The 22,007-nt window shown below is 44.1% G+C and overlaps 1 protein-coding gene across 1 annotated transcript in view; it reads left to right on the top strand.

Annotated features, from left to right (window-relative positions):
• Positions 1 to 3,658: 3,658 nt before the first annotated feature.
• The window catches only part of LOC116939943 (patatin-like phospholipase domain-containing protein 2), a 40,835-nt gene continuing 22,486 nt past the window's right edge, over positions 3,659 to 22,007 (top strand). Inside the window, exon 1 of the mRNA XM_032949013.2 lies at positions 3,659 to 4,489. Coding sequence (XP_032804904.2) covers positions 4,303 to 4,489 — 187 coding nt within the window. The 5' untranslated portion in view covers positions 3,659 to 4,302. The remainder of the gene's footprint in view (positions 4,490 to 22,007) is intronic.

The following is a 22,007-nucleotide window of genomic DNA, read 5'->3' as shown; positions in this document are numbered from 1 at the left end:
GTGGAGTACCAATCGGCACTTTTTACTGTTGGGAAAAGTATTGAGTCCTGCTCTTTGGTAAATGACCAAAGATAGTATTTTTTTCAACAAACGTGCAAGTGTGTTTCCCCTCTTATCTCTGTTTTACCTCTCCTACTTCTGTTTTCCTTGGCGTCTCTTCCCTTCGGCTTTGTCTCGATCACCACACCACGTGCTCCTGTGGGGTTTTGTCACAGCTGCTGCTGTGTCCCCTGCGCTCTCCCTGCTCGCAACACGAACTGTGGTGGTTATGCAACATCCCAGCTTGCAGTGATACAAAGTGTCCTTGTCATTCTCCCTACAAGCCTGTTGAATACAAATACTATTAAAAACACAATCGGTATTCAGTTGCTGGAATTCGGTGTACCCCCAGTCCTGTGCTACCGGCAAGCCCATTGCCACCGCCTTTCGCCTCAGAAAAACAACAACGCTTTGATACACGATTGGCTTGCTCCACTGTTGCTATACACAGAAAAATGCTGTCTTGTAAAACTAGGTGAGAGTTCATTGAGGTTTGTTTTCTCTTAGGTTCCTCTTGTCGTTCATGAACAGGTACTGCTCAGGTCCTGGAAGTAACATGTTTGGTAAAGCTTGCCAAGTTACAAAAAAAAAAAATTGCGTGCACAATTGCGGGAAAGATGCGTACTTGTAGGCGACTTAATTGCAACAACTTGAAAATGTAAAAACATACATAAAATCGTTTACCGTTCGGCGTGCCTGGGCATGTTCTTCACGTTAAGTCGAAACCCTGAAGCGTGAACTGTTAATCAACTTCCAGCGGACAGTAAACAAGTATCCATGGCGCCTCCTTCCCATCTGTGTCTCTCCACTTAAATTGTACAACGTGCTTTTGACACATCCCGTGGGCCACACTGCCTTCTGGGGGGATGCAGCTTCGCAGCATTGGGCTCCACGCAGCAAAACTCTGGACGGGATTTTGACATTCAGCGTCTCGCCAACGGTGAAGACTTCTGGGGATGCCGGCGAACTCCTCGACGTCCGTATACAAAGTTCCCTACCCTTCTTAGATTTGGGTCGTAGTTCAATTTAAAAGGGTAAGTGAAAAAAAACGTTATCCCAAAGGGTCCACAGGATAGAGCTTCATTCGAAAACTCTGTCTCATGAGATGGCGTCACACATTTCGTTATATAATCGTCAATTATTATTTTCAGTCCTTTGCCAATCGACTAATGGATAACTCATGGACGAAGTGGCAGGACCGGTTCAATGCACTACGGGACCATCGATTTAGTACGTACGCATAGGAAACGGTGGGGGGGGGGGTGTAGCCTCGATCATTTGTCTACATTGGCCTTCGAATAAGTTAGATAATCCGGCGGTGGACTATCTATTTGCTTAAACACGTACATATTATGAATCCTTGATCGTTTCTGCGTGGATTAAATATCGGCCTATCTATATAGGATTTGGGGGGTAGTGCGTCAGGCGTATGTACGCAGGTAGTGTTAAAAGTCCGCGTGCCGACAGAGAGGGGTCAGGTTTTGACAGATTTTTGCGTAACCTACTCAATGGATGGCCCCAATCTTGATTTGAAGCGTTCGTGACTGCAGGAATCCATACTCTGGTTTCCTTACCGAACGAACCAGAGTATGGATGTCCCCTACCGCTGCATCACCCCCAAACATAACGAACATTTTTACACTTAAGTAGCACGGCATGCCATGTTGCCTAAGCATTTTATGTAATAAACATTTTGCTACGCAGGCCTTGCGTTCTCTGATCTGCACGCGAAAATAATGTAGGCTTAAGATTTGGTCGATTTGCCTTCCTGAACTTGCGTCAACTCTCACGCTCAACAAATTACAACAAATTACTCTGCGATGCTGCTGCATTGCCAGTGATGCACAAGCAGCAGCAGCAGCAACAACAACGATAAATCAACACATGCGTCAATGGACGTTTCGGGCAATGGCCCTTCTTGATAGCACATAGATAATGTATGTGCTATGAATAAGGGCCGTCGCTCGAAACGTCGCCAAGGATATATTTTATTTTGGTCGGAGACAGTGTGTGTGGTGTCGGTTCCATTTCAAAAGACACCTTGGGCAATTTCCCTTGGGTTTTCCCAAACCCCATGCCCGCCGCTCTCTCGCCTTATCTGAAGCCCCACACGTCACGTGGAGTCCCTTCCACACACACGTCGACTTTCCTTCACGATGATTCCCGCGTTTGTGTGTGTGTGGGGGGGGGTGGTGGCATCTCAATGCCTTAAAACTCGGGTTGTCTAACGACAGCTGGTCAAGCGGTAACCGCTTTAAATAATTTGATTACCGGCTCCGAAAGTCAGAAACCGCTAACCCGTTTCCAGTGGAATATATATTTTTTTAAAGCAAGGAATGCACCATATGGAAACCCGCGAACCTACAAACTGCACGGTGGCCTACGGACATGTCCTCGTTTCTCAGTGGAAGGATAAAGGCGCGGCCCTCCAATGGCTTGCTCGTGGCACTGCTAGCGGAAGAGTCTCCCCTTCGAGAGTTCCAGGGGACATCTTCCACGCATCACAGGACACTGCTGTATGGACAGAGGCCGGGAAGAGTTTTAAAAAAAGACTCCCCAGCGGTTCAACTCCCGCGCCAGGAGGTAGGATAGAATTGGTGACTTATCGATTGCAATTTCAGTGTGATGACCATTGCACCACGGCTATCTTGATTTCACAGTTAGAAAGGTTTTGTTGCTAGAATTTTTTTTTCTATGTGTGACAAACCGTTTCTTTTTTTTTTAACCGGCGTTTTATTCGGATAGGGCGAATTTAAAACACCCTGCTAATTAAACAAAGCAATTGCTCACTACACAAGGTAATCCATCAACAACAACCCAAAAAACATTCAACACATTCGTCAATTGCAGTCTTAAAAAGAACACAGATATATGATCGGCGACGTTTCGGGCAATGTCCCACCCTCATGGCACATAATGATCACAGTAATGAATAACTGGGCATCTGTGGAGAAGAGCTTTATAGCTCATCGCATTCCTTCAGTATAAATACATATTCTGATGCTGATCATTCGTCATCAAGTCACTGGGAGATTGGTGGTGCAGGGTTGCATTTCCATACCCCCCTCCTCCTCCTCGCAGTGAATGGAACGCGTTCCATAGGAGATGGAGCGATGCCGATCAGCGCGTGTGCGGGCTATAAAGGTGAATTGTATTACAATTGCAGGATCGTGAGAGATTGTGACATCTTGTGGGGGGGGGGGGGGGCTTCATCCAGCAGTGGATTAACCATGGCCGATTATGATTGATGATCATGTAACATATAACAAACAAATATATAACACATGTCCAACAGCCTAGACTGTATGGAAGTGACTGTGCTCGTGTTTTTTTTCCAGCAAGGATTTTAGATTTGAGTGGAATGTTTTCTAATTTCCCCAGTTGGCTTCGCCTTCTCTCCAGCTCATAAGCAATGACAGTGGCCCCCTTTATGCAAATGCCTGCTGCTGCTGGCTGTTGCTGGCTGTTGCTGGCTGCTGTTGATGGCTTTCTCGGTGTGAGCGGAGAGACACATCCCTTTGTGTTGGAAGAGATCCGCTTGTGTTGGGGGGGGTGTGTGTGTGGGGGGCACAGAGGGCGTGGTGGTGGTGGTGGTGTGGAGTGGCGGCACCACCCACACAGCTGAAGAGGTGGAGGCACGCGTGACGCCACTCTCGGGGTGGGAGAGTGTGGGGAAGCTGATTTCGGCTGTTAAGAGTTCACATTGCGGGTGTCTTAGAGACACTCAGCATTCCACCTCCCTCTGCGCAGACACACACGCGCACACACAGACAGACAACACGCGCTCACACAGACACATCAGCGTTTTGGGGTTCTCCACCTACACAATATAATATTCGAGTGTAAGATATACGCTCTACATTCACACACCCACACACGCCGGTGCATATACATCACCGACTTACACAACAAGGCGGCGAGGAGGCATAATCATCTGCTCGGGGCTCCCTGCTGTTTCGCACGTGGTTGTGTGTGTGGCGTCGGCGTGGATTTTTTTTTGTTTTAAACCGGCCAGGGCCGTTAAAGTCGAATTTATTACGTTAATAGACAAGCACCGCTGCAATCCCCTTGACACAGCAGAAAATATATACATTCGCACCCGCCAGTATACACATCTTCTGTGCGTGTGCCTCTACAGCCTACGTTATATGTTGTGCATGAAACGTAACTGGGGTCACCGACAAGAGGCGGTCGGGCATTCACTCGAAATTCAGAAGTAGCGCCACCATCAACACCACTTCAAGGTCTCGATCAAGCGTCGCGATGCTGACCCAGGACTCCGGCTGGAACTTTTCGTTCGCGGGATGCGGCTTCCTGGGGGTCTATCACATCGGCGTGGCGAGCTGCCTGCAGCAGAGGGCCCCACACGTCATCAGCGGGGCCACTCGGGTCTACGGAGCTTCGGCCGGGGCGCTCACGGCGGCGTCGCTGCTTGGAGGCGCATGCCTCGGTGAGTTTGGGTGGGCGGTGGCCGCTCGGTGTTGAGAAACACGGGGTCGCGAGGTGGGCCCCATCGGTCACGGTGCTGGGTGGTTGGTGGTGGAGGTTGGTGTGATGGTGGTTGTGCGCGTGTGATGATGGTGGTGGTGCTGAGTGTGGTGATGATGGTGCTGGGTGGGGTGATGGTTGAGGTGGTTGATGGTGTTGAGTGTGATGATGGTGCTGGGTGTGGTGAGGATGGTGGTGGTAGTGCTGAGTGTGGTGATGATGATGATGGTGCTGGGTTGGGTGATGGTTGAGGTGGTTGATGATGGTCTTGAGTGTGATGATGATGATGGTCGGTGTGGTGATGATGGTGGTGGTAGTGCTGATTGTGGTGATGGTGCTGGGTGGGGTGATGGTTGAGGTGGTTGATGATGGTGCTGAGTGTGGTGATGATAGTGGTGCTGGGTGTGATGGTGATGATGGTGCTGGGTGGGGTGATGGTTGAGGTGGTTGATGATGGTGTTGAGTGTGATGATGATGGTGCTGGGTGTGGTGATGATGCTGGTGGTGATGATGCTGGTTGTGAAGGTGGTTGAGCTGGGTGTGATGGTGGTGGATGTGATGATTGTTGTGCCGAATGGTTGATATGATGATGACGATGTAGGGTGACGATGACAGTGCTGGAAATGATGAACGTGGGGGTCTCTCCTTTGTGTTAAAGGGTTGCACACGATGAGCACATGTTGGCATTGTTCAACTTTTTTTATAGCCTCATCATCGTCATCCACTGTGTATCCACTGCTGGATGAAGGTCTCTGCACGCAGTCGCCATTCCACATGGTCCTGCGATGCCAAAATCCGTCGCTCTCCTGCACATGAGCTGATCTCACCGCTCCATCTTCGTGGTGATGGTACTCTCAGGCACGTTTTATTTTTGGTCACCCATTCATCACGATTCCCATCCTAGTTCCTAAGCAATCTCAGGACTAATCCCCTGCATAAAGTGTTCCAGGCATTTGTGTGCTCAACTGCTCTAACACAACATTCGGTGTTATGAGAGTTTTGTTTTAATTTTTGAGGCATATAATGCCAGTGTTTTTGCGGACAGCATTGTGTGATTCTAGAATGTTAATTAACAATTGCTAACGTGTCTCCAACAAATGACACCTCGCTGAGAATATTCTAAATTAACATTACTGAACTAGCCGGGTTATACGGTGGTTTCTCCTTGCAGAGAGAGAGGGGGGGTACTTTTTCTCAGTTGCATGTCTCCTGGTTTCAAAGCCAAGGGATGTTGACCAGGTGTGGCTTATCATGTGGAAATGTATAGCAACCAAATGCTCTAAAGGCATGCTTCTAAATGTTGAGGGGAAAACCAGAGGACCCGGAGAAAAATCCACGCGACCACGTGGAAACACGCAAACTCCAAATATACAGCAGCAGGCGTCAGGGTCGGGATCGTACTCACGACCTCCTGTACACCAGGCGACGGAGTTAACATCTCCTAGCCACCGTGATGATGATGAGAGACACCGCAAACTCCAAATATACAGCAGGCGTCAGGGTCGGGATCGTACTCACGACCTCCTCCTGTATACCAGGCGACGGAGTTAACATCTCGCTACCGTGGCGCCCAAAAGTACATACCCAATGTGGCGTGGGGGAGGATTCATCCAGCAGTGGATGAACAAAGTGCTGTGAATGAAGTAAACGTCAAATAGCCCCCATGAACCACACAGTATGGTGATGGCTCGCATCCACATTGACAAAAGTGCTCTTAATGTGCCCTTAGGGAACACGACGACTTTAGAGGCCAGGGACACTGCTATTTTTTACATTAGGGAACACGACGACTTTAGAGGCCAGGGACAATGCTATTTTTACATTGCGGTCATGCACAATTAAACAACAGCGCGTGGCGTCTTTGCTGAAGGTGGACTTCTTGCGAGGACCTCTCGCTGTTGAGGGGGTGGGACAACGGCTGTGCGTTGTTACACTTGAACAGGGGCGCTTCTTGTGTCGCGATCACTGTGGCCCACTACGATCGCGACGTCTTTGGAGATCGCCTTCCGATGAGAGGGGGCATTCAATCCCCCGTCCCGCTTGGCGAAGCGAGGAATGTGGATCGGCGTCGGCGAACACAAAGGTGAAAGGTCACCCGCGTGAGCTCCCGATTTGCATAGCCCCGCCCCCCACACGCGATGGCTCGCTGCCAAGGTGCGCCGTGATTGGTGGAATGTGGCGAGTGGGCGGGGTGGGGTGGCGGTTGCTCCGCCGCACTTGCCCTGGTGGGTGGGGGCGGGGTTTACTGCGGGGCGAGGGGTTACTGTCGGCCATGTGGGAGGAGGTTAAAGGGCACCACAAACCAACACCGGCACACAGACCACCCCCTTTGGTAAGGGGCTGGTGGGGCGTCTTTCTGCCACCGTGACCATGGCTCAAGTGCCGGATTATCCTCGGAGCAAAAGTAGCTACGTGTGAGGAATAGATTTTCCCATTTTTTTTTCCTGGCAACAAAACAGGTGTGTTAAGATGTTAAAACACCAAACTGAAAACTTTTGCAAGGAATCATGTCTGCATTAACCACAATACTTGTGGTCAGAATGCAAACAAAAAAACATCCTCTGATAATATGATGTATTGTCCTGGAAACTGATTGGTCCACACCAGAGACAGCTTTCTTTTGAGCCTCGTCTCAAAACGGTGTTAGGCCAGAGAACGCCAAAAGGCATTCTGACCACAAGTATTGTAGTTAATGCAGACATGATTCCTTGTAAAAGGTTTCAGTTTGGTGTTTTAACATCTTAACACCTGTTTTGTTGCCAGAAAAAAGGGGAAAACCTACTCGCATATTTTGGTACTGGCAAAGGAGGTCCCATGATGTAGCTACATATGTAGTAGCTACGGGCCCCGCACTTTCAAGGGCCCCCACGCGCTAAATTCTTTCGAGCTATCGATTCCGGTTCAGTGATTCTGCACTTGCTCTATTACTATAGTACTATACCGCCTTCAACTTTTATGAACGACTGGGTGTTTAAGGTTAGCGATTTGTTGTATTATCTGGCTGTATAGCAAATGAAAAAATACAATTACTTTACTATACAAGTTACAAATGTTTATATTTATGTGTGGGGTTTTTTTTTATTTTGGGCCCCTTTACAACATGCTACCGGCCCCGTACTAGCTAAATCCGGCACTGGGTGGCTCGATCAAGACACTGCTGCTGGCAAGTGGCACGATATAAACATTTTCCTTGGACCAATCTGGCAGTTGTACTTGCCACGGTTGCTATTTTCGTCATCGCTGTCATAATTCTACAGAGAGGTCTCTCATTAGACTTCAACATTGTTTAAGCGAATTAACATTACTTCTCTGCCAGGGATTTCAAAAGGACACGGACAGAGACACCTTTTGGACGGCCACATTCTATGTTTCCTTATTCGCCGCTAGCAAGATAAGAGGCTGGCGAATGTCTTCTTTCTCTATGTGGTGTTCGTAATGTTGGTGGTCTGCTATTATAGTGTAGTATAACACTGTGGCCTTGAGAGAAAAATCATAGGCAACATTTCAGGCAATGGCTCTTCTTCAAAGCCATTAACTGAATAAATATAAATTTTCATTAAATGAAAAAAATCGAAAACATGTAACAAAAACAATGTCCTTGCAATGAAGTAGGGCCATTGCCCAAAACGTCGCCTCATATATTTTATGAAGGCAGCGTGATTGACAAATGTTAATTGGGCGTTTGCACCACTGTCAATACAGCATAACCCTCAGACTGATCCAGACCGTAGTAGATTACTGGTAGCTTGCCAAAGATTATAATAACCTCCATACTGGAGCTCTGAGTATATAATGCCTCCCATTGTGTCCCATGTTCTGCTCCGTCTTTCAGCAGCAAGCGTCTGTTAGGCATCTTTGGATTCAGGGTGATTCTCCAAATATGATAATCGAGGTGCATCAATGAATATTGCTTCTTAAGCTCACGGTATGTTCACTGAATCGTGCATGTAATATATCATCATTTATGTCTCGTACACGTTCGATGCAACGGGATAATTTCACTTCTGCAGCTGCCATAGGACGCTAGATTCACCACAATATAAAAATAAATAAATCTTGAGTTTAATTGTGGGATGGGGAGGGGGGGGTGAGGGTGAATTTTGAGCTTGCACATCTACTGAATATAAATAAGGGATACAATGCTGAAGTATTTGCCAACGAGCCCCGTGAGCATGAAGGTCAATTGTTGAACTTTTAATTTGACACTCAACTAACCAATACAGGCTGATAGCGTTTAGCATATCAATGGAGGTCCAATTTCATTGGAACCTGGGGAACAGCGTGTTCTTGGCTGGTTTATTGCGACGCGTCGTCGAGTCGCACCATGGTCGCGCTCGACCCGCAGGGGCGCCCTTCCAAACTACATGTGGTCGTGTGAGATGTAAATCAACAGTTTAAGCAGCCACAGCTGCTGTCATTCGGCGTCTAGTTTACTCCAATTTATTTTGATGGTGACCTTAAGACACAATGCACTTCTCGAGGAACCGATGATAGTTGCTGCATAATGCTTTGTGGGGGTTTTTTTTTTTACACAATTTTGTGTGTTGTTGGAAACTTGTAGTTTTGGGGCCTTGCATTATTATTCTGTCATGATGAGGGTTTATTTTTTTTTAAATCAACATTTACATATTTTATTAGGAGTTCAAATAACTTTCATGCAACACTCTATATGTGTGTGGGCTCTGTGTCTGAGATACTCCCTTTATAGGTTACGGCCCAGCCTTCATGACCCCTCGATGTCCAGCTTTTCATGTTTACCAACCTATTTACCGTATTTAATGTCGAACTCCCTGCTATGAATAAGGGCCATTGTCTGAAGCGTCAGCTGTTATCAACGTTTTCCTTCTTCGAGCAGTGCCATTGATGAACGTTTTAAGTTTTTGTTATTCGTGTTTGTGTACCATTGTCCGATTCAGCAGTTTGCTGGGTCATGTATCCCGCATGGCCACCCACAGCATGCCTAAACAGATTTTGTTCGGCCGGATAGAGGGGGCTAAATGGGCACGGCACGGGCTAGAGAAGAGATGGAGTGATGTGGTACAAGAGGATGTGGAGCTGAGTGGACTTGCCGATGACTGGTACCAGCGGTGTCAAGATCGGCCTCTGTGGAGGAGGCTCGTGAAGGACGCTGCTACTGGGCAGTTGGAGGCAGTCACCCTCCAACAACAACAGAGGGCAGAGGAGCGACGCTCACAACAACGAACGAAGCGCCGGGCAACTAAAACACAGAAAGTTGGCACAGTAGGGTCCACAGGTGGTGCATCAGCCAGTCGTCTCAGTCAGTCGACCCGTGGCACCTGAGTCTGCCCCCCGTGACCTCCTGCTAGCGGGCGTTCGACACTTCACATGGCCTTAACATGCACCTAGCCTGGCACAAGTGCCGTGGTGACGTCACCACCACTTAGTGGCGAATGGCGGTTGTTGTTGTTATTGATGCAGCATCGCACACTTCAGTCACGAAAGCACCTAATCAAGTTCGAATCATCTCTACGGGGAGGTATGAAGTTTGTGTCTTGTGTTGTCTCTGCTGGTGTATCTGCCTTTGTGTCTTGACTTAGGTCTGTATCACTTTGTTGTCTCTGCCTGTGTATGTGACCACGCGTGTGCACCCGCACCGTCTGCCTGTGTATGTGACCATGCGTGTGCACCCGCACCTTCCTTTGATATGTGCTCTCCTCATGCTAATTTGTGTCCCATTGTCTCTGAGTCCCAGCTCCGCCGTTTCTGTCTATATAAGGCTTCGGCACATAGATGCACTGTGTGCGTGTCTCTCTGTGTGCGTGTCTCTCACCATATGTCTCTTCACGATCTGTGTTCTATCACTTCTCTTAAATTTCACACTTAACTTACAATTTAGCAATCTTTGAAATAGCGTAATCAACCCGACCATGCGTTAATTGTGTTTTAACCGACCGTCTGTGTTGCTTTATATAGTTTCATAATTTTTGCTAAACTCTGTTTGATTTAGTGTGCTCCTCCACCTCTCTCTGTGTCCCCTGATGTGTCTGTGTTAATTCTGTACTTGATGATGATTGCTTGTGTTGCAATCGAAACGTCGTATGCTATTATATAATTTTATTTTTTATTATTTCTACGTGACTTTACCGAAAAAACCAAAGAGTAATTCCTGCAGTCACGAAAGCACCTAATCAAGCTTCCTCTAAGTTACTGTTTTCATCACAATGCTGACACGACTGGAATGGAATTAGACTTGGTGCCAACCCAGATTTCTGAGCTGCCCATGCATTCATAAAAAGCGGCTTCTAAAGTGCAGCTGGTTATATATTCTTAGTCCAGTTCTCATTGATCGCACAAAATAGCCAACAATAAATTTGGCTTATTCCACCACTGATAAATATTTATTAGTTTGATTGCCAAGCGATCTTTGTACGGAATATAAAACGTGTGTGAATTTCAAGAGGAGTTCTGTGATGTTAATATTTTGGCACAGTTCACTGACATTAGGTGGCATTACACCGCAGTGGTGGAATCTCATCATGTGACATGGCACCGATAGCTCGCGCAGAATACAATTGAGGGGGCAAACATATGAGTTGGCATGATGAGACTTAAATTGGGTCTTGCAAGCACATTGATTAAATGTCTTGGCAGCCAGTGTGGTCAACTCACCAGTGTTTGTATTCTAGTCATTTCATGTTTAATGTAATGAGTGCAGTAACCACAGCTTCACGACCACAATGCCTAGAGGTCATGGCACTTTGTGCACAAGCAACACGTGGTGATATTCAAATAATTAAGCAGGGACAGCTTCTAAATGATCGCGTTCATATTTAAATGTTTATGTTTACGCATGTGCCTATCGGTTAGCACAACAATAACATCTCGGTGACCAGGGTTTGATCTCGAGCCCTGCACAACGTTGCTAGGATCCTTAGTTTTTTCGGTAAAGTCACGTTGAAGAGAAACAACAAAATAACAAAATATATATAAAACAATAAAAAATTCTCACGACGTTTCGACCATAACTCAAACGGTCATCATCAGGTGTGTCGGTTTGCATAAATTTATTTTGAAAACGGCATATTTATTTATATATATAAAAAATAACGTTTGCGTCACGCGCAACGATGGCAGTTTGCCAGGACTAGTCCATCTATTTTTTTTTGAAAAGAGGAGGGGGGAGACGAAATTTGTTTTTTATGTATGCTGTCTGAAAGGCACTGTAAGCGTGAACAATCAATCAAGAACTGAAATGATTTATCAAATCTTTCCAATGATTGCTAAGATAGAATCCATCTTCTCGGTTGAAATTGTCTCTGTGTTTGTATATGTGGATAGCCTCATGAACGAATCTCTCATGGAAGCCAGATGGCTTACAAAGAACCTCCGTCTTGGAAAAGTCAATGGCATGTGAGCCTACTGAATTAGAACAATGATCTGCTACGGCCGAGGTGTTGGTCCTACCGTGTTTAAGGTCTGCTTTATGTTCACGAATGCGGTCCGAGATATGGCGTTTGGTTTCTCCAATGTAACTACTACCACAGAGGCAACTTAGTTTGTAGACACCAGGGTATTGTATGTCCGGAATCACATCTTTTACAGACGGAAGCAGATCACGGATTTTATGTAATGTGTTGAAACGGACCTGGATCTTGTGTTTATTCAAGATTTTGGAGATCTTTTTTGTGATCCCAGCAATGTAGGGTAAAGTGATGGTTTTGAAAGGCTCCTCAAGAGGGTTCTTCTTCATGGTTTGAGTGATAGCTTTGCGGATTGTATAGTCGGAGTAACCATTAGCCCTAAGAGCTTGGTGTACGTGCTTGAGTTCACTGCTTATGTGTTCCTGGTCGGATATGCATTGGGCTCTATGATACAGAGTCTTGATGAGAGAATTCTTCTGTGATGGATGGTGGTGGGAATCCGGTTTCAGATAAGCATCCGTATGGGTAGCTTTCCTGTAGACAGAGTGGCTCATTGAACCATCAGGTCTCTTTTTAATTAGGACATCCAAAAAAGGTATCTTGCCATCTATTTCGACTTCCATGGTAAATCTGATGGCTGGGTGTATGGAATTGATGTGGTCGAAGAATTTGTCTAGAGCAGGCCGGCCATGTGGCCAGATGACAAAAGTGTCATCCACGTACCTCTTCCATAAGGTTGGGCGCAGAGTGGCAGTCTGGATGGCGTCAGTCTCAAATTTCTCCATGAAAATGTTAGCTATAACTGGAGAAAGGGGGGAGCCCATTGGGGTGCCCTCAGTTTGTTTGTAGAAAGTTCCATTCCAAGTGAAGTATGTATTGGTTAAACAGTGTCTCACCAGGGGGGGTACCTCAGTGTTTAGTCCTTGATGAACCAAGTCTTCAATGATTGCAATGGTGTCAGGTACAGGAACCTTGGTGAATAAGGAAACTACATCAAAACTGACAAGCAGGTCGTCTGGGGACAGGGAAATACCCTTGATTGTTGATACCAGGTGAGTAGAATTTTGTACCGCAGAGGTGGTCTTTCCAGTGAAAGGACGCAGGATTTCAGACAAAAAACGAGCTAGTTTGTAGGTGGGGGAGCTGATAGTAGAGACTATGGGACGAAGAGGTGTATCAACTTTATGTATTTTTGGTAAGCCGTATAATCTTGGTGGCCTGGCAGCAGAAGGTTTCAACGAAAACTGTTTAGATTGATCAATTAATGCGGTTGAATCAGAAATTATTTTGTTGGTTTGTGTGACGAGGCTGTTGGTGGGATCTCTTTTTATTTTTGTATAACTACCATCGTCGAGTAATTCTTTAATTTTGTTGTTGTATTCTATTTTATCCATGATAACAGTAGCATTGCCTTTGTCAGCTGAGAGAACTACAATATCATTCCTCTTTTTTAATTTATATAATTCAAAACGCTCATCTTTGCTGAGGTTGCTAGCTGGCATCTTAGCGTTTTTGAGGGTTGCAGCGATTTCAGATCTTGCTACGTCTGCAGCGATGTGACCCAGGCCCCTGAGAGCAACGTCTACTTGGGCAATTATATCATTAACTGGTATGTGTTTAGGTGTGACTGCAAAGTTTAGACCTTTAGCTAAAACGGATTTCAGACCATCGGAAATAGAACTGTTACTGCGATTAATTACGACTTTATTAACGTCTAACTTTTTGGTGTGTGGGTCCGGTCTTTTGTTTAAGAGGAGGTTAAATTTGGAAATCAGGTTTTCCTTACATTTGGTCGACATAGTAGCAGCTGAAGAGGCAGTCATATTGTCTACATGTTCCCAATCCGATGTGGACATTATTGCCGTCAATGATAAGTGTGATTTGTAGAGTGTCTTGTCTAACTGATCTAGTTCTGTGCGTATAAGTCTGATTTTTTCTGAGATAAGAGCTAAGCTAGTTTTGAAAAGAATTCGTTTCGCATTAGAAGAAGTTACAGTAGCAGAGGTGAGTGTAAATGCGATTGGTATTACCCCAGAGTCGCGGCATCTCTTCAGGAAGGTGAGAGACTCGATCAGCTGAGCTTTCTTATCCCGGAGTTTGTTGAAAGATCTTAAAGTTATGTGAAAACCCTCCCCGTAGAGGCGATTAAATTTTGATTTAAAGCTTTCGTGACTGCAATAATTCATATTCTTAGTTTTTTCGGTAAAGTCACGTTGAAGAGAAACAACAAAATAACAAAATATATATAAAACAATAAAAAAAAAAAAAAAAATTCTCACGACGTTTCGACCATAACTCAAACGGTCATCATCAGGTGTGTCGGTTTGCATAAATTTATTTTGAAAACGGCATATTTATTTATATATATAAAAAATAACGTTTGCGTCACGCGCAACGATGGCAGTTTGCCAGGACTAGTCCATCTATTTTTTTTTTTTTTTTTTTTTGAAAAGAGGAGGGGGGAGACGAAATTTGTTTTTTATGTATGCTGTCTGAAAGGCACTGTAAGCGTGAACAATCAATCAAGAACTGAAATGATTTATCAAATCTTTCCAATGATTGCTAAGATAGAATCCATCTTCTCGGTTGAAATTGTCTCTGTGTTTGTATATGTGGATAGCCTCATGAACGAATCTCTCATGGAAGCCAGATGGCTTACAAAGAACCTCCGTCTTGGAAAAGTCAATGGCATGTGAGCCTACTGAATTAGAACAATGATCTGCTACGGCCGAGGTGTTGGTCCTACCGTGTTTAAGGTCTGCTTTATGTTCACGAATGCGGTCCGAGATATGGCGTTTGGTTTCTCCAATGTAACTACTACCACAGAGGCAACTTAGTTTGTAGACACCAGGGTATTGTATGTCCGGAATCACATCTTTTACAGACGGAAGCAGATCACGGATTTTATGTAATGTGTTGAAACGGACCTGGATCTTGTGTTTATTCAAGATTTTGGAGATCTTTTTTGTGATCCCAGCAATGTAGGGTAAAGTGATGGTTTTGAAAGGCTCCTCAAGAGGGTTCTTCTTCATGGTTTGAGTGATAGCTTTGCGGATTGTATAGTCGGAGTAACCATTAGCCCTAAGAGCTTGGTGTACGTGCTTGAGTTCACTGCTTATGTGTTCCTGGTCGGATATGCATTGGGCTCTATGATACAGAGTCTTGATGAGAGAATTCTTCTGTGATGGATGGTGGTGGGAATCCGGTTTCAGATAAGCATCCGTATGGGTAGCTTTCCTGTAGACAGAGTGGCTCATTGAACCATCAGGTCTCTTTTTAATTAGGACATCCAAAAAAGGTATCTTGCCATCTATTTCGACTTCCATGGTAAATCTGATGGCTGGGTGTATGGAATTGATGTGGTCGAAGAATTTGTCTAGAGCAGGCCGGCCATGTGGCCAGATGACAAAAGTGTCATCCACGTACCTCTTCCATAAGGTTGGGCGCAGAGTGGCAGTCTGGATGGCGTCAGTCTCAAATTTCTCCATGAAAATGTTAGCTATAACTGGAGAAAGGGGGGAGCCCATTGGGGTGCCCTCAGTTTGTTTGTAGAAAGTTCCATTCCAAGTGAAGTATGTATTGGTTAAACAGTGTCTCACCAGGGGGGGTACCTCAGTGTTTAGTCCTTGATGAACCAAGTCTTCAATGATTGCAATGGTGTCAGGTACAGGAACCTTGGTGAATAAGGAAACTACATCAAAACTGACAAGCAGGTCGTCTGGGGACAGGGAAATACCCTTGATTGTTGATACCAGGTGAGTAGAATTTTGTACCGCAGAGGTGGTCTTTCCAGTGAAAGGACGCAGGATTTCAGACAAAAAACGAGCTAGTTTGTAGGTGGGGGAGCTGATAGTAGAGACTATGGGACGAAGAGGTGTATCAACTTTATGTATTTTTGGTAAGCCGTATAATCTTGGTGGCCTGGCAGCAGAAGGTTTCAACGAAAACTGTTTAGATTGATCAATTAATGCGGTTGAATCAGAAATTATTTTGTTGGTTTGTGTGACGAGGCTGTTGGTGGGATCTCTTTTTATTTTTGTATAACTACCATCGTCGAGTAATTCTTTAATTTTGTTGTTGTATTCTATTTTATCCATGATAACAGTAGCATTGCCTTTGTCAGCTGAGAGAACTACAATATCATTCCTCTTTTTTAATTTATATAATTCAAAACGCTCATCTTTGCTGAGGTTGCTAGCTGGCATCTTAGCGTTTTTGAGGGTTGCAGCGATTTCAGATCTTGCTACGTCTGCAGCGATGTGACCCAGGCCCCTGAGAGCAACGTCTACTTGGGCAATTATATCATTAACTGGTATGTGTTTAGGTGTGACTGCAAAGTTTAGACCTTTAGCTAAAACGGATTTCAGACCATCGGAAATAGAACTGTTACTGCGATTAATTACGACTTTATTAACGTCTAACTTTTTGGTGTGTGGGTCCGGTCTTTTGTTTAAGAGGAGGTTAAATTTGGAAATCAGGTTTTCCTTACATTTGGTCGACATAGTAGCAGCTGAAGAGGCAGTCATATTGTCTACATGTTCCCAATCCGATGTGGACATTATTGCCGTCAATGATAAGTGTGATTTGTAGAGTGTCTTGTCTAACTGATCTAGTTCTGTGCGTATAAGTCTGATTTTTTCTGAGATAAGAGCTAAGCTAGTTTTGAAAAGAATTCGTTTCGCATTAGAAGAAGTTACAGTAGCAGAGGTGAGTGTAAATGCGATTGGTATTACCCCAGAGTCGCGGCATCTCTTCAGGAAGGTGAGAGACTCGATCAGCTGAGCTTTCTTATCCCGGAGTTTGTTGAAAGATCTTAAAGTTATGTGAAAACCCTCCCCGTAGAGGCGATTAAATTTTGATTTAAAGCTTTCGTGACTGCAATAATTCATATTCTTAGTTTTTTCGGTAAAGTCACGTTGAAGAGAAACAACAAAATAACAAAATATATATAAAACAATAAAAAATTCTCACGACGTTTCGACCATAACTCAAACGGTCATCATCAGGTGTGTCGGTTTGCATAAATTTATTTTGAAAACGGCATATTTATTTATATATATAAAAAATAACGTTTGCGTCACGCGCAACGATGGCAGTTTGCCAGGACTAGTCCATCTATTTTTTTTTTGAAAAGAGGAGGGGGGAGACGAAATTTGTTTTTTATGTATGCTGTCTGAAAGGCACTGTAAGCGTGAACAATCAATCAAGAACTGAAATGATTTATCAAATCTTTCCAATGATTGCTAAGATAGAATCCATCTTCTCGGTTGAAATTGTCTCTGTGTTTGTATATGTGGATAGCCTCATGAACGAATCTCTCATGGAAGCCAGATGGCTTACAAAGAACCTCCGTCTTGGAAAAGTCAATGGCATGTGAGCCTACTGAATTAGAACAATGATCTGCTACGGCCGAGGTGTTGGTCCTACCGTGTTTAAGGTCTGCTTTATGTTCACGAATGCGGTCCGAGATATGGCGTTTGGTTTCTCCAATGTAACTACTACCACAGAGGCAACTTAGTTTGTAGACACCAGGGTATTGTATGTCCGGAATCACATCTTTTACAGACGGAAGCAGATCACGGATTTTATGTAATGTGTTGAAACGGACCTGGATCTTGTGTTTATTCAAGATTTTGGAGATCTTTTTTGTGATCCCAGCAATGTAGGGTAAAGTGATGGTTTTGAAAGGCTCCTCAAGAGGGTTCTTCTTCATGGTTTGAGTGATAGCTTTGCGGATTGTATAGTCGGAGTAACCATTAGCCCTAAGAGCTTGGTGTACGTGCTTGAGTTCACTGCTTATGTGTTCCTGGTCGGATATGCATTGGGCTCTATGATACAGAGTCTTGATGAGAGAATTCTTCTGTGATGGATGGTGGTGGGAATCCGGTTTCAGATAAGCATCCGTATGGGTAGCTTTCCTGTAGACAGAGTGGCTCATTGAACCATCAGGTCTCTTTTTAATTAGGACATCCAAAAAAGGTATCTTGCCATCTATTTCGACTTCCATGGTAAATCTGATGGCTGGGTGTATGGAATTGATGTGGTCGAAGAATTTGTCTAGAGCAGGCCGGCCATGTGGCCAGATGACAAAAGTGTCATCCACGTACCTCTTCCATAAGGTTGGGCGCAGAGTGGCAGTCTGGATGGCGTCAGTCTCAAATTTCTCCATGAAAATGTTAGCTATAACTGGAGAAAGGGGGGAGCCCATTGGGGTGCCCTCAGTTTGTTTGTAGAAAGTTCCATTCCAAGTGAAGTATGTATTGGTTAAACAGTGTCTCACCAGGGGGGGTACCTCAGTGTTTAGTCCTTGATGAACCAAGTCTTCAATGATTGCAATGGTGTCAGGTACAGGAACCTTGGTGAATAAGGAAACTACATCAAAACTGACAAGCAGGTCGTCTGGGGACAGGGAAATACCCTTGATTGTTGATACCAGGTGAGTAGAATTTTGTACCGCAGAGGTGGTCTTTCCAGTGAAAGGACGCAGGATTTCAGACAAAAAACGAGCTAGTTTGTAGGTGGGGGAGCTGATAGTAGAGACTATGGGACGAAGAGGTGTATCAACTTTATGTATTTTTGGTAAGCCGTATAATCTTGGTGGCCTGGCAGCAGAAGGTTTCAACGAAAACTGTTTAGATTGATCAATTAATGCGGTTGAATCAGAAATTATTTTGTTGGTTTGTGTGACGAGGCTGTTGGTGGGATCTCTTTTTATTTTTGTATAACTACCATCGTCGAGTAATTCTTTAATTTTGTTGTTGTATTCTATTTTATCCATGATAACAGTAGCATTGCCTTTGTCAGCTGAGAGAACTACAATATCATTCCTCTTTTTTAATTTATATAATTCAAAACGCTCATCTTTGCTGAGGTTGCTAGCTGGCATCTTAGCGTTTTTGAGGGTTGCAGCGATTTCAGATCTTGCTACGTCTGCAGCGATGTGACCCAGGCCCCTGAGAGCAACGTCTACTTGGGCAATTATATCATTAACTGGTATGTGTTTAGGTGTGACTGCAAAGTTTAGACCTTTAGCTAAAACGGATTTCAGACCATCGGAAATAGAACTGTTACTGCGATTAATTACGACTTTATTAACGTCTAACTTTTTGGTGTGTGGGTCCGGTCTTTTGTTTAAGAGGAGGTTAAATTTGGAAATCAGGTTTTCCTTACATTTGGTCGACATAGTAGCAGCTGAAGAGGCAGTCATATTGTCTACATGTTCCCAATCCGATGTGGACATTATTGCCGTCAATGATAAGTGTGATTTGTAGAGTGTCTTGTCTAACTGATCTAGTTCTGTGCGTATAAGTCTGATTTTTTCTGAGATAAGAGCTAAGCTAGTTTTGAAAAGAATTCGTTTCGCATTAGAAGAAGTTACAGTAGCAGAGGTGAGTGTAAATGCGATTGGTATTACCCCAGAGTCGCGGCATCTCTTCAGGAAGGTGAGAGACTCGATCAGCTGAGCTTTCTTATCCCGGAGTTTGTTGAAAGATCTTAAAGTTATGTGAAAACCCTCCCCGTAGAGGCGATTAAATTTTGATTTAAAGCTTTCGTGACTGCAATAATTCATATTCTTAGTTTTTTCGGTAAAGTCACGTTGAAGAGAAACAACAAAATAACAAAATATATATAAAACAATAAAAAATTCTCACGACGTTTCGACCATAACTCAAACGGTCATCATCAGGTGTGTCGGTTTGCATAAATTTATTTTGAAAACGGCATATTTATTTATATATATAAAAAATAACGTTTGCGTCACGCGCAACGATGGCAGTTTGCCAGGACTAGTCCATCTATTTTTTTTTTTTAGACGTTAATAAAGTCGTAATTAATCGCAGTAACAGTTCTATTTCCGATGGTCTGAAATCCGTTTTAGCTAAAGGTCTAAACTTTGCAGTCACACCTAAACACATACCAGTTAATGATATAATTGCCCAAGTAGACGTTGCTCTCAGGGGCCTGGGTCACATCGCTGCAGACGTAGCAAGATCTGAAATCGCTGCAACCCTCAAAAACGCTAAGATGCCAGCTAGCAACCTCAGCAAAGATGAGCGTTTTGAATTATATAAATTAAAAAAGAGGAATGATATTGTAGTTCTCTCAGCTGACAAAGGCAATGCTACTGTTATCATGGATAAAATAGAATACAACAACAAAATTAAAGAATTACTCGACGATGGTAGTTATACAAAAATAAAAAGAGATCCCACCAACAGCCTCGTCACACAAACCAACAAAATAATTTCTGATTCAACCGCATTAATTGATCAATCTAAACAGTTTTCGTTGAAACCTTCTGCTGCCAGGCCACCAAGATTATACGGCTTACCAAAAATACATAAAGTTGATACACCTCTTCGTCCCATAGTCTCTACTATCAGCTCCCCCACCTACAAACTAGCTCGTTTTTTGTCTGAAATCCTGCGTCCTTTCACTGGAAAGACCACCTCTGCGGTACAAAATTCTACTCACCTGGTATCAACAATCAAGGGTATTTCCCTGTCCCCAGACGACCTGCTTGTCAGTTTTGATGTAGTTTCCTTATTCACCAAGGTTCCTGTACCTGACACCATTGCAATCATTGAAGACTTGGTTCATCAAGGACTAAACACTGAGGTACCCCCCCTGGTGAGACACTGTTTAACCAATACATACTTCACTTGGAATGGAACTTTCTACAAACAAACTGAGGGCACTCCAATGGGCTCCCCCCTTTCTCCAGTTATAGCTAACATTTTCATGGAGAAATTTGAGACTGACGCCATCCAGACTGCCACTCTGCGCCCAACCTTATGGAAGAGGTACGTGGATGACACTTTTGTCATCTGGCCACATGGCCGGCCTGCTCTAGACAAATTCTTCGACCACATCAATTCCATACACCCAGCCATCAGATTTACCATGGAAGTCGAAATAGATGGCAAGATACCTTTTTTGGATGTCCTAATTAAAAAGAGACCTGATGGTTCAATGAGCCACTCTGTCTACAGGAAAGCTACCCATACGGATGCTTATCTGAAACCGGATTCCCACCACCATCCATCACAGAAGAATTCTCTCATCAAGACTCTGTATCATAGAGCCCAATGCATATCCGACCAGGAACACATAAGCAGTGAACTCAAGCACGTACACCAAGCTCTTAGGGCTAATGGTTACTCCGACTATACAATCCGCAAAGCTATCACTCAAACCATGAAGAAGAACCCTCTTGAGGAGCCTTTCAAAACCATCACTTTACCCTACATTGCTGGGATCACAAAAAAGATCTCCAAAATCTTGAATAAACACAAGATCCAGGTCCGTTTCAACACATTACATAAAATCCGTGATCTGCTTCCGTCTGTAAAAGATGTGATTCCGGACATACAATACCCTGGTGTCTACAAACTAAGTTGCCTCTGTGGTAGTAGTTACATTGGAGAAACCAAACGCCATATCTCGGACCGCATTCGTGAACATAAAGCAGACCTTAAACACGGTAGGACCAACACCTCGGCCGTAGCAGATCATTGTTCTAATTCAGTAGGCTCACATGCCATTGACTTTTCCAAGACGGAGGTTCTTTGTAAGCCATCTGGCTTCCATGAGAGATTCGTTCATGAGGCTATCCACATATACAAACACAGAGACAATTTCAACCGAGAAGATGGATTCTATCTTAGCAATCATTGGAAAGATTTGATAAATCATTTCAGTTCTTGATTGATTGTTCACGCTTACAGTGCCTTTCAGACAGCATACATAAAAAACAAATTTCGTCTCCCCCCTCCTCTTTTCAAAAAAAAAAAATAGATGGACTAGTCCTGGCAAACTGCCATCGTTGCGCGTGACGCAAACGTTATTTTTTATATATATAAATAAATATGCCGTTTTCAAAATAAATTTATGCAAACCGACACACCTGATGATGACCGTTTGAGTTATGGTCGAAACGTCGTGAGAATTTTTTATTGTTTTATATATATTTTGTTATTTTGTTGTTTCTCTTCAACGTGACTTTACCGAAAAAACTAAGAATATGAATTATTGCAGTCACGAAAGCTTTAAATCAAAATTTAATCGCCTCTACGGGGAGGGTTTTCACATAACTTT

The sequence above is a fragment of the Petromyzon marinus genome, chromosome 7 (assembly GCF_048934315.1).
Source record: "Petromyzon marinus isolate PM22_M1 ecotype Great Lakes invasive population chromosome 7, UKy_Petmar_22M1.pri1.0, whole genome shotgun sequence".
NCBI lineage: Eukaryota > Metazoa > Chordata > Hyperoartia > Petromyzontiformes > Petromyzontidae > Petromyzon > Petromyzon marinus.
The sequence above is the reverse complement of the archived record's forward strand: the minus strand, read 5'-3'. Positions and strand labels throughout refer to the sequence as shown.